The 12,718-nt window shown below is 45.9% G+C and overlaps 1 protein-coding gene across 6 annotated transcripts in view; it reads left to right on the top strand.

The window, feature by feature from the left end:
* The window catches only part of SLC35F5 (solute carrier family 35 member F5), a 575,369-nt gene that overhangs the window by 40,808 nt on the left and 521,843 nt on the right, over nucleotides 1–12,718 (top strand). For all 6 annotated transcript variants that reach the window (XM_069224683.1, XM_069224682.1, XM_069224686.1 and 3 more), the window contains exon 2: nucleotides 5,056–5,122. In XM_069224683.1, the coding sequence (XP_069080784.1) occupies nucleotides 5,078–5,122 (45 nt within the window). In that variant the 5' untranslated portion in view covers nucleotides 5,056–5,077. The remainder of the gene's footprint in view (nucleotides 1–5,055; nucleotides 5,123–12,718) is intronic.

The raw sequence follows: 12,718 nt of genomic DNA, 5'->3' as shown, positions 1-12,718 counted from the left end.
GGAATGTGCACCGCCATGTTAGCGAGCCTCAAAGGGCTTACTGCTTTTGAAACTCGACTCGAAGCCTGCTGCTAGCAGCAGATGGCCGCCCCCATTGCAAACCCCCACTTTTGGTGGGAGCAACGGTGAGAAAAACACACAAAGGACAGGAGGAGTGGTCAGCCCCAGTTTGCTCCACCCCTAAGTTGTTGCATGCGAGGTGACCCCTCCATTTCATTTTCCTCCATCTTGACATGAAAGGAAAATAGCCAATCAGCTGTAGGGAAGTGACCTCTGCCCAGAGAAAGTGGTCACTTAGTGGGTGTAGCCATCCTAAGGTAGATGACCCATTGGTCACTACTAGGACCTCCCCTAAACTCCAACTAAATACAATATTTAGTGGGCATCAATAGACCAGAAACTCAGATTCCAAGGACAAAGGAAGACCAGCAACAAAGAAGACCAAAGGCTTGAGAACTCAAGTCCAGCTGCACCAAGAAAAAGGTGCCAAACCCTGCCTGCAGCACCTAGGACTCAACAGTCACCGCTGAGGGGTTGCTTGGACGTTGGACGGGATCTACAAACCCCAGAGGACCTCCACACTTCAAAAATCGCCAAAGATCTCCCTTCAGAGTGAAGGCATCACTCTTCTGCAACACAGACCAAAGACCCAGTGAAGGCCACTTCACTGACTGGCTGTTGACCAAGGAACCTGAACGCCGCAGCCAGGCCAGACTTCACCCGATGGACAGTGAGGACAAACCCTGCAAGTGTGCCAAGTTTGGTGGCACTGCGCCCTCCAGGGCCCGAACCGTACCATTGCCCATGTAGTGGTCACCTAACATCGGACACCCAGAAGGACAGTCCACTCCGGATTGTACAAGGACCAAGAGGAAGCCCCAGTCGAGGGATGTCAGAAAACACCAGGACCTCCTAATAGCGTGCCCCTGCTGACCTGCAAGCGACCCTTAAAGTGACCTATCTCTTGCTTCCAAGGGCACCTTTGCACACAGCTCCTGGCTCACCGATTCTCTCTGCACCCGGCTGCCCTGTGCCCTGCACCCATCACCTAAGATCCAGTTGTGCCCTAGGGGTCCTCCACGCCTTTCAACCTCAACACTCCAAGGGGACCCCCTGGCTTACCTTTAAGTCCACCCGTGCAGTGCTTTTCCAAGTGGTCCCCCGCAGTGGCCTGGCACCAGCTCTAATGACTTTTTGCAGCAGCTCCAGCCGAAACTGGGAACCCCCCCATACTTCTCCAGTTGGTCCATAGTGCCCACCGATTAACTCGATGTACCTGCAAAAATAGACATTGGTAAACGCTTTGCCTGATTTTAGATACATTTTAAAAGTATTTCTCCATTGATTCCTAAGGTGCGTAACTACACACACAAAGACTACTTTTGCAAAAATTCATATTTTAAATAGTACTTATCTTGATAATCTTTGTCTTAAACATTTTATAAAAATCTGAAGTATTTTTGTAAATTGGCCTTGAGTTATTCTTTTGAGTGTGGGTCTTGCTTTATTGATACCGTGAGTACAGCAAATGCTTTGCATTTCTCCAAGATTAGCCTAACTGCATAACCAAGCTACCACAAAAATTTATAGCATTAGGTGGTCTAGTTTTTACCTCTGTAAACCAACGTGTGGTTGCCCGGACCCCCTACACAGTGTTCCCAGTTTTGCACACTACATAGAGGGCCAGCCTCCTACAGTCTAAAGGGCAGGTTGTTGTGCAGTTATTTCATAAGATGTATGAGGTGAAATATTGTAACCAGTAGTCGTATAGAGATGCAGTTAGACAGGGCAAACCAGTGCAAACAGCACAGTATAGTATGAGCTATTACTCCCCCTAGGACCTCTTATGTTTTGAAGAGGTAGAATTGGGTACATTAATGGAGGTATTCTTCTCTGCGCCAAATCCCTTTAACACAACTTCCCTAATCAACTTATATATTTGTATTCCTAAAAGAACATTGCTTGTCTCTTTCGTTGCTGCTCTAATCGGGCTGGAGCCTGTGCGTATTGTGGAGCCGGTGACGCTGTATGTCAGGAGGGAGGACTGCACTCTGCAGAGCGAGCTGGAGCTCTTGTACACTGAGGATAAGGTGACTCTGTGTGTCAGAGGGCATCACCGGGACCAGCAAAACATGTGTCCTGGTAGAAGTCGTTACCAAAGGAGTGAGGCCACTGTGGGACCCCTGCACGTCTTCCCAGGAAGCAGGATTTGCACCAGGATCTTCACACTGCCACCCCCTTCATTGTGGGATGAACCAGAGATTTAGGCCCTCAGTACGAACTCAATGGGAAATCCCACTGAGTTCGGTGCTGGTGGTCAAAACAACGACCACCAGCACGTTGAAGACCCTGCCAGCCAAATAAACAACATTCCGCTGGGCCGGCGGGTGGAAACAGTGTTTCTGCCCGCCGGCCCAGTGGAATGCACGGCCGGTACATGCCGTCTGCAATGTAACAGTGCGACGGGTGCAGGAGCACCTGTCGCACATATCACTGCCCGTAAATCAGGCAGGGACGTGCGCGATGGGGCTGTGCACGGGGGCACTAGGGCACCCATTCCGCCAGCCTTTCCCTGGCAGGCTAAACCGCCAGGGAGAGGCTGGGGAAAACAGGTTCATTATCCGGCAGGCAGCGCTGCTTGCAGAGCTGCCCTATCGGATAAGGAACTCCACCGTTACCAGGCTGCCTGGCGGTGGCAGAGTTCTGCCTATGGCGGACCGGACCGCCATGCCGGTGGTGGTAATTTCCGCCACCGCCGGCATGGCGATCCGGACTGCCATGCTCATAATGAGGGCCTTAGCCTGCAAGGAGGAGCCACATAGAACCTTCAGTCGTGAGCCCTTGTTCACCCGAGGAATGCTTTGATTTCTCTGACCATGCTAACTCTGAGAGTCAAGTGCTGATGGGGTACTTGGCCCAGTTGCTCAGGATCCATAGTAGGTCGGACCCCGGGACATCAGGAGTAAAAGCATCAACTGCCTCAGTTAGTACCAGTAACCCCTGCTTGTCCTGTGGCCCCCTGACAGGGGTTCTGCTAGTGCTCCACCTCTTTTGTTTTTGAGCATTATAGTTGCTGGAGTAGACTTGGAATCCAGCCACTTAATGCAGTACTGCTGCCCAGTGGTGAGATCAGCATGCAGAGACAGCACAACTGACTGGAAAAAAGGCCAAGTTGGCAAATTTATTGACACTAATTGCACACTATTTTACTGATAACATGAATACTACCCTTTTTTGGGGAAGTATATATAGCACAACTAGGACTGTGACTTGAAATCTGGTCTGCTTGATCACTTTAGAAATACCCACCTAACTGAGTGCACACATGCACAAGCACCCAAAAAGTGCACACAAACACCTGCTTAATCTGTGGCATATCTGCACTTTACAATTGCGATGCAACATAATAGGAAGACAGTGTTTTTAAAATTAATCTGCTACTCTCTCAGTCCTAGAAGCTTGATCTTTGTTTTGCTATATCCTTGTTTTCACTCTGGTGATTGTGGTGGGGGTCAGATGTCTTGGGCCATGTCCATAGCAGTAGACCACCATAAACTCTCAGGGTTCTCATCTGCCAGAAAGGTGCTCCTGTGCTAGCTGCTTGTGATGTTTTTCTGCCTCTTTTTCTGCTTCGTGTGAGACTCTACGTAGCCCCACTTGCATGGGCCTTCCCCCTCCCCATTTATTATTTATTATTAAGTGATTTGATCTTTCAGCAGTTTGCCTGTTTAGATATTTCACGTCTTAATCCACTGCTTGCAAGTGCATAGCTGCTCGAGCATCTAGTGAGTGCCTAAAATACCTCTACCCACACCAATTTCATGGATGCTTGAGCACATAGAGAGTTCATGCAGTTATTGCCCTATCCACCTGATAAGCACCATAGCTATTACCAGGTGCACGGGAACTCTGTCCCAGTGCGAAGTTACCTACTTTTGCTACAGATGACGTTGTCCATGTTTTTTTGTATGTTTATTTTCTACCCTGCTAAACATTTTGCCTTGAATCCACATGTGTTCTTTTTAAAGCCAAATACTATCCAATATCTAAAGTTCAGCAGTGATGATAGCATGAGGTTGTGTGACATGGGGTTAAGAGTTTGGAAGCAAAATCTTGGATCCAGCTAAGTGGACGAGTATGTGGATGTTAAGTGTATTGGGTTAGATTGTTCCCGATGTCATATTGTGGAGGTGGTTGGGTTTAGGTGGGTTCTAGTGTGACATTACAGCACCCATTCGCTCGACAGATGTGCCTACCAAATCATTGTGATTTTGTTCTTGGAAGATGTGCATCTTTTCACGCTACTGAGGTGCTTGGATTTGCCTCAGTTACGTGTATAATCCCTCTTACACTAGGTACGTTACCTCCTTCAAGTACTGCACATTTTTTTTGCTCCTTTATCCTTCTTCAATCTTGCATGTGTGTTTATAAGCTGGAACATTTCATTATTTCTCATTACAGTTTTTAAGCTAGCCAGTTACTGATTGTTGTTGAAGGAGACAATCAGCAATTGTCAGTCCAGTACTGTGAATACATTGCATCACTGTGGGTGCGAAGATGCATCCTGTCCAACAGAATTGCAGTGTTTTGGAAGCTGTCCTTGGGAACATGTTTTAATGCGTTCTCAGTATGAGAAACATGTATATATGGAAATACCATTTAAGTATATGTTGCATTAGAGGCTTGTTTAATGAGCTCAGTTTCCCCTATGGGACTTAGCACTGCAAAAGCATACATACTGTGCAGGATGCAGCACCTCGGAGTCCTCATGTAGTAAAACTTTTCACTTTTAATGATCACTTCAATAAATAAGGACATTAAAACCTTATTGTTCTTGGTAAAGCGGTGGGACTGTGCACAGTATACTGGCAACCCCATGGTTTGGCTTACTCCCTACAGATTTTGAAGTATCTTGTTAAATTTTTGAAGTTCAAGCCACTAGGGATGGGTAAGCATCGTACAATGTGTACTGCAGGTAACATGTTTAAATCTAAGTATTGAGTAAAATTGAAGAAGAGTTGAATATATATTTTTTTCATTTTCATCTTTAATTAGATATTGGATCCCAGTTTCACAGATGTTTGCCGTATTTCGTTTTGGAGATATGGAAGTGCTTTTTCAAGTAAGTATTGACCAACCAATTTTATTTAAAAAACATCCTTTTTGCCTTCTTCCAGTGCCTCTGTAAAAGATAATGAAACAAAATTATTGTTGAACAAAGATTTAAATGTATTTATTTATGTTTTTTGAAGCACAGTAGATTGCATTTAACTGACACTAGGGTGCTATACATCTGGGACTCAAACATGGCACCTAGCACTATTTTATCTGATCAAGAGAAACGCTAATTATAACTAGTCTGTAAAACCTCACTTTTCATTGTCTGATGAAGACTGGAGGTTATTCCTTAACCTGGTGTAGTGATATATCTATATAGGCTGCCGTTTAAATGCTAATTGTAAAATGTGTATTACTTTATGGTTTATATTGGAATGAGATAGCCTCGTGACATTCCTTTGTCGTGATGCAAGCCCGTTCTATAGACCATAGAGAATGTTGGTTTGGGTTGCCATGGTGAGGGGCGGTTGATGCAGGGCCTCTCATCTGGATGGCAGTGAAGAGCAGTGGCTCTTATCTTGTGTTCCTGATTTAGATTTTTGGAATATTAAACTTCCGCATCATCTATCAACTCGTCGTGGATCTCCTTCTTATTTTTGCCCCTACTACAATTGGTACAAGGAGTGGGGTGCCCTTCAAAACGCGGTGGACAACGTGGAGATCTACGCTGTGAGCAACGTTTATTTAATTTTGAAGAGCCACAGGCTTTCGCGGTCATCACGCTGTTACGGATTTGTTTGATGTTGTTGTCGCGTCTTGGGATTTTTGACGCTCTGTTAAGGAATTGTTAATTGCATGGGGGGAAGCGATGACTGCTTGACTCTAACAGACTCTCCCGCTTTGTTTTGAATCTTCCAATTGCTTGTTTTGAGGGGAGAACTGTTTTACAAATTGCAGCCTATATACATGCACCTTATCCTAAACTGTCACGTCACACTACGTCAGTTACTTACCGTTGCCGTACAGCCGTCCCTGCATGGAAACTAAACGACGCATCGACCGTGTGTGGCCCGAGAAATCGACGCACACCCCTTTGTTTCCACGCTTCTCCTCCTCTGCGGCCCTTCGTGGAGATTTTTCACGCGTACCAGGTACTTTGTGCTTGAAAGAGACTTTGTTCGCTTTTAAAAGAGTTAAGAATCTTTATATCACTTTTCAGTGATATCTCTACATTTACTTATTGCATCTTTGATCGTTTTTGACCTGCAAATATCCAGATAAATATTATATATTTTTCTAAACACTGTGTGGTGTATTTTTGTGGTGCTATATTGTGTTATTATATGATTTATTGCACAAATACTTTACGCATTGCCTTCTAAGTTAAGCCTGACTGCTCAGTGCCAAGCTACCAGAGGGTGGGCACAGGATAATTTGGATTGTGTGTGACTTACCCTGACTAGCGTGAGGGTCCTTGCTTGGACAGGGGGTAACCTGACTGCCAACCAAAGACCCCATTTCTAACAAGTAGCATTGTAGGTCTTAATGAAAAATAATGACTAATTCTTCCAAGGCTATTCATTAAGACAGTTCATTTGCATTCTTGGTGTTAGAAATGGGGTCCCTAGTTGGCAGTGGTTTGCACCCTGTCCAAGTAGGGACCTTCACTCTAGTCAGGGTAAGGGAGTCACACAGCTAAGATAACACCTGCTCACTTCCTTGGTAGCTTGGGTCAAACAGTCAGGATTAGCTCAGAGGAAATGTAAAAAGCATTTGAACACACACAGTGAAAATAGCACAAAAGTAGAAAAATAGGCAAAAACAAGACCAAAACAACAAAACTCCAATATACACAAGCAAAGGTACACATTTTCAAAGATTAAATCTCAGTATAGTGCTTAGAAACACAATATCTCCAAATGGGGTTATCATGACGTCTTGACGGAGTCATCTCCAAAAGTCCGATGCCACTCACAAGGGAGTGTAAGCCGGTCTCGGATTCGCACGGACCCCAGTTACAGTACCTTGGAAAAAGATGAGGAAACAAAGAAGTTGTCCTGAGTCGGTGAGGTGAGGCACCGCCGGAGCTGGTGCGGCGTTAGTTCCTTACTGCCACGGGGAGGTGAGGCATTGTTCCTTACTGCTAGACAGAAGAGATGAAGCTCCATTTCCTTACTGTTGCAGGGAAGGTGATGCAGTGAGGCGTCGGTTCCTTACGACAAGACAGGGTTGATGGATCCAGCAGGTCAAGACATGAGGCGTCAAGTTCAGGAGCGGCTCGCGGGACAGAATAGGGGTGGGGTGGCTCATAGCGGGGGCTGGGGGATTATGAAGAAAATCAATGTAATAAAAAAACTTTACCTTTTTGTCCTGCACCGAGCCTCGCCGCAACCTTCCATTCCTACACTGGACTCAGGCACATGCTTCCAGTCTACCCTGCGTCAGCATGAAAGCAGCATTAGGATTGGACGGAGTGCCCATCCAGGGCGGTCCATGGCAGACTGAAAGCCTCTGCCTGCTGTCTCTAATGCAGTGCTTTCGTTGCTGGGTTGGAGAGAGCCCTGTGAGCATGTGTGTTTGGCCGGCCCGAGACGGCCGGCCAAGCATACATTCGTATCTCCCTTGTCCCCATCACAGCCCATTTTACTATAAAATGATAATAAACGTTGTGCAGCTGCTGCTGCTGGTGGGGAGGGTGAGGGGGGTGCTCCTCCGCCCTAATGGAGGAGCCGCCCCTGGTTGAGTTTGTAGTGTTGTAATCACACCACCTGGCCAAAGGTGCTGCAGCAGTTGGGTGCCACGGACTCAGTGATGTGGCGTTCTGGACTTGCGCTATGGTGGGACTTCGCATGTGATGTGGTGTTGTCGAACCTGCAGTGTTGGTTGCAGTCATTGCACTCTGGGGGGACCCTGGTTCCGGGGCAGGCAGGGGCGCGGGGTTAGTGTGGCACCGGTTACGAAATCATTGTGGTGGTTGATGCACTTTGTTCTTCCTTGGTACACCAGAGCTTACCCTTGAGGTCCCAGAAACTGGATTTGACACCACATTGCAAGTCAGAACTCTCAACAAGAAAGCAAATGCACTGACAGGTTAAGTCTTTGAAGTCCCTGAGACTTCTTAACAGGAGGTAAGGTCCGTTCAAGCCCTTGGAGAACCTTTGGAAGCAGGATGTAGAAAGCCAAGTCCAGTCCTTTCACTCCCATGACGGAAGCGGAAAGCAGCAGGCCAGCACAGCAAAGCAACAGGCAGAGTGACAGTCCCTCTAGAGCATCCAGCTCTTCATCCTGGCAGAATGTCCTCAGTCCAGAAGGATTCTAACTGTGGGGTCAGAGGTCCAGTACTTATACCCATTTCTGTCTTTCAAGTAGGCAAACTTCAAAGATAAGTCTTTGTAGTGCACAAGAGTCTACCTTTTCCTGCCCGGACCCCAGACACACTCCAGGAGGTTGGAGACTGCTTTGTGTGAGGACAGACACAACCCTATTCAGGTGCAAGTGTCACCTCCTTCTATCACTGTAAGTCAGGTAGACCCATCAGCCTGGTGATGGGCCATCAGTATATACAGGAAACGCCTCAGTTCACTCTGTGTGATTGTGCAGAATGAATGCACAACAGCCTGCATTCCTGACCCATAAGTGTATTTAGCAGATTGGCAGAGGCACAGAATGGTTAAGCAAGAAAATGCCCACTTTCTAAAAGTGGCATTTTCAAACTTGCAATTCAAAGACCAGCGTCACCAAAAGATGTATTTTTAAATTGTTAGTTCAGAGATTGTTAGATAGATATCTATCTGCTCCCAATGGGAAATTACACTTAAAATATATTTCATGGCAAGCCCAATGTTACCCTACTGTAAAGATAGTCCTTGCAATAGTGAAAAACAAGTTTACCAGTATTTAACTATCAGGGCATGTAAACACATCAATACACGTCCAAACTTTTAAATAGACTGCACCCTGCCCCTGGCGCTGCCTTGGGCCTCCTTTTGGGATGATTTACATGTATTAAAAGGGAAGGTTTGGGCTGGCAAGTGGGTGCACTTGCCAGGCCAAAATGGCAATTTAAAACTGCACACACATACACTGAAGTGGCAGGTCTGAGACATGTTCACATGGCTACACGTGGATGGCACAATCAGTGCTACAGCCCCACTAGTAGCTTTTGATTTATAGGCGCTGGGCACACATAGTGCACTCTACTAGGGACTTACTAGTAAATAAAATGTGCCAATTATGGGGAAACTAATCACCAATACAATTTTCACAGGGGGCACTCACACTTTAGCACTGGTCAGTGGTAAAGTGGCCAGAGTCCTAAAGCCAGCAAAAGTGAAATTCAGCACAGGATCAAAAACTGGAGGTCAGAAGCAAAAAAGATAGGGGGAACCACACCAAGTACTGACAGCTGTAACACTTGTGCTGATGGCTTAATGTATGACATAAAGGAGATGCTGGCAAATTATGGATTTGCCTAAGCTCAAAGAAAGTAGTACATTTTTGGCTTGCATTTTAAAGTGAAACCCCAAATATTGGAGCCTGGTGATGAGAAGGTGAAGACTGAAAAGAAGGAGTAAGAGAGAGGATTCCAGTCGGCTATTACAGTATAGAGCCATGACTGCAAAAAGTAAGAAGCAAAACAATGGCTTAACAGTGTAGAGGATGTAGTCTATCCAATTCAAGACCTACTACCGCCCCAGACAGTCAAAAATAGGCACACCATGAAAATTTAGTGTTTGACGCACAAACTGCACTCGTAGTTGTTCCAGTATTACTGTGATAATATGATCTGTGTCTATTGCTATGATTCATTACTTCATTATGTGCAGTAGCCAACCTGACAGAGGTCAGGAAGCTCCTGCTCTTCTGTAAACACCTGTGCTTAGTGAGCAAGCTTATCCACAATTGACACATTGGAACAAGGTGGAACTCTTGCAGGACTGTGTGGTTTCAGAGATGTTTTCAAAATGTAACGGCAGAATTTCTAGTGCTTGATTATTTAATTTGAATATCCTTCCATCATTTACTTTTGAATATAAAGTAACAGATTGGATCCTAACTGCCTTATTTCATGTGTTTAGTTATGTCTTAGATTTATAACTCAGTTCATTAGTTATTACTTAAGTAGTCATTTTAGTGATATTTGTTCAGTTTGTTTGAGTCATGCTTGCCAGTACTATGATTATTCCTTGAATTTGTTTTATCATAGCATGGTACATTGCACAGACGTTGTGCTGCAACAGTGTACCTATATTAGAGGGTCTACAGCAGTGAATTGAATGGTGGGATTTAATAATCCACAGGACAAATATAAGAGACACTATGTTTCTTCACAGCCGACACCCAACCCATTTGTGTGTCAAGCAGTGATTGTAATCTCAAAAAAGCGTGCACCTAATTGAGGTGCAAAAGAGTTATTGGTACATATTGTGGTGGGACTCAAGGAGAGTCAAGGATTCTTTATTAATCTTTATGGAGTCAAATGCCAATTTGACAAATTGATTGGAGTTCATGAAGCCTCACTTCATGATTGCTCCGTGCTGTCACAATCAGAAACTGTCGTCTAGACAACTTGTGTGATTGTTTTGGGTTTAATTTTATTTAAAGGAAGGTTTCATCCTCCTCTTAAATACGTTGCTTGCCATCGATCTTCACTTATTACTCTTTCCCAGGCTTCATGAAGCTTGCGTCCTCCACTCAAACTGTAGACTGATTGTAGCTTATCTAAAGCTTTTGTTTATCGACTGGGCCCTATCGGGGGCCGCCATACAAGCCACAGGAACTCCTCAATATCACCTTGTGTTTTTTTTAACTTTTTTTTTATTTAACACGGTTTTTCGTTTTTCATTTGAGTGCCACATGGTCCACTTGGTGATGCAGTTGGGCTCTGTAATAGTGAAAACCACAAAAAATGCGTTAGTAATTCACTAGTAGAGAACAAATATCACTACCATATTGGCTTCTTGCAGTGCTTTAAGTCCTTTCCCGAAACCCTGCCCATTTTTGCACAGTCTCAATGGTGTCATCCTTGCTACAGAACTGGCCTGGAAATCCTTTCAGTCCCCCAGTCAAGCAGATACAAGATTTTACGTGGTGGAGTTTAGGCTCCTCTGTCATGGACCTTTCCGGTTTAACTTCCCATCTCCAAAGATAGGCTTTTCAGCAGGATGGAGATCACTGAAAACCAGATACTGTCTTCATGGGCTACCTTTATTTTTGCTGATACTAAGGGCCATATGTACGAACACATTTTCCCATTGACACAGAATGGGAAAACCCCTTTGCTACATCTGGCCCTAAGTCCTTTCAGCCAAAGGTCAAGATAGCACTCCTTGTATTTGCTAAAAATGGTAAGTTTATTTCTTTAGTCTCAATGAGGCTGATGAAGTCCTTTGTTTTTATTTTTTTGTTTAAGTAGGACAGATTAAGGCCCTCATTCTGACCTTGGCGGGCGGCGGAGGCCGCCCGCCAAAGTCCCGCCGTCAGCTTACCGTTCCGCGGTCGAAAGACCGCGGCGGTAATTCTGACTTTCCCGCTGGGCTGGCGGGCGGTCGCCTTCAGGCCGCCCGCCAGCCCAGCGGGAAAGAGGCTTCCACGATGAAGCCGGCTCGGAATCGAGCCGGCGGAGTGGAAGCTGTGCGACGGGTGCAGTTGCACCCGTCGCGTATTTCACTGTCTGCGCAGCAGACAGTGAAATACATTTAGGGGCCCTCTTACGGGGGCCCCTGCAATGCCCATGCCAGTGGCATGGGCACTGCAGGGCCCCGCGACCCCCCCTACCGCCATCCGGATCCCGGCGGTCGGACCGCCGGGATCTGGATGGCGGTAGGGGGGGTCGGAATCCCCTCGGCGGCGCAGCAAGCTGCGCCGCCGTGGAGGATTCAATGGGGCGGCGGTACACTGGCGGGAGCCCGCCAGTGGTGCCGGTCCGACCGCGGCTTTACCGCCGCGGTCGGAATCCCCATTGGAGCACCGCCGGCCTGTCGGCGGTGCTCCCGCGGTCCTCCGCCCTGGCGGTCTTTGACCGCCAGGGTCAGAATGACCGCCTAAGTGTGCTTGGTGTGCACAACATCACCAACACCTAGTTGTCCTTAATACGTCTAAATACCTTTTGCCACACAGTGAATTCAGCCAATGCCTGTGATTGTTTTTTTTTTTTTTTTACTTTTTTTCGGGGGGGTGTTAAGGTGTCTGTTTCAGAACAGTACCTATTTCTGTTATGTTAACCCAACCCCTAGATTTCATAAGGTCCGCACCTTCCACAAAAGGAACAGCCAGGAGGCCTCCTATGGCTTGTGTAATGATGTTTTCCTGTGGACACAGACCTAATGCACCTGCTCTCTTTCCACCTTCCGATTTCCGCCATTCCTTAACAGATCTTCCTTATTGTGTAGGCATTCATTTGAAGATAGATGCACAGCTATGCCTACGACAATTTTCAAAAGAGATTAAGTACTAAGATATACTCAAAATTGTTACCTTATATGTGCCCAAACTTGTAGCCCTTGTGTAGATTTTGTTGCAATGCCTGTATTGATGGAATAGTTGAGATGTATAAACTCTGTTAAAATTAGCATACCATCTCCATAATATCTGTTCAGTATATTACCTTTTCTTTTTTATTAAATTGAACATGCACATTTGTAGGCTAATTTGGAAAACA

This window comes from Pleurodeles waltl, chromosome 3_1 (assembly GCF_031143425.1).
Source record: "Pleurodeles waltl isolate 20211129_DDA chromosome 3_1, aPleWal1.hap1.20221129, whole genome shotgun sequence".
In the NCBI taxonomy this organism is placed as follows: Eukaryota; Metazoa; Chordata; class Amphibia; order Caudata; family Salamandridae; genus Pleurodeles; species Pleurodeles waltl.
This window is presented reverse-complemented; position numbering and strand designations above follow the sequence as displayed.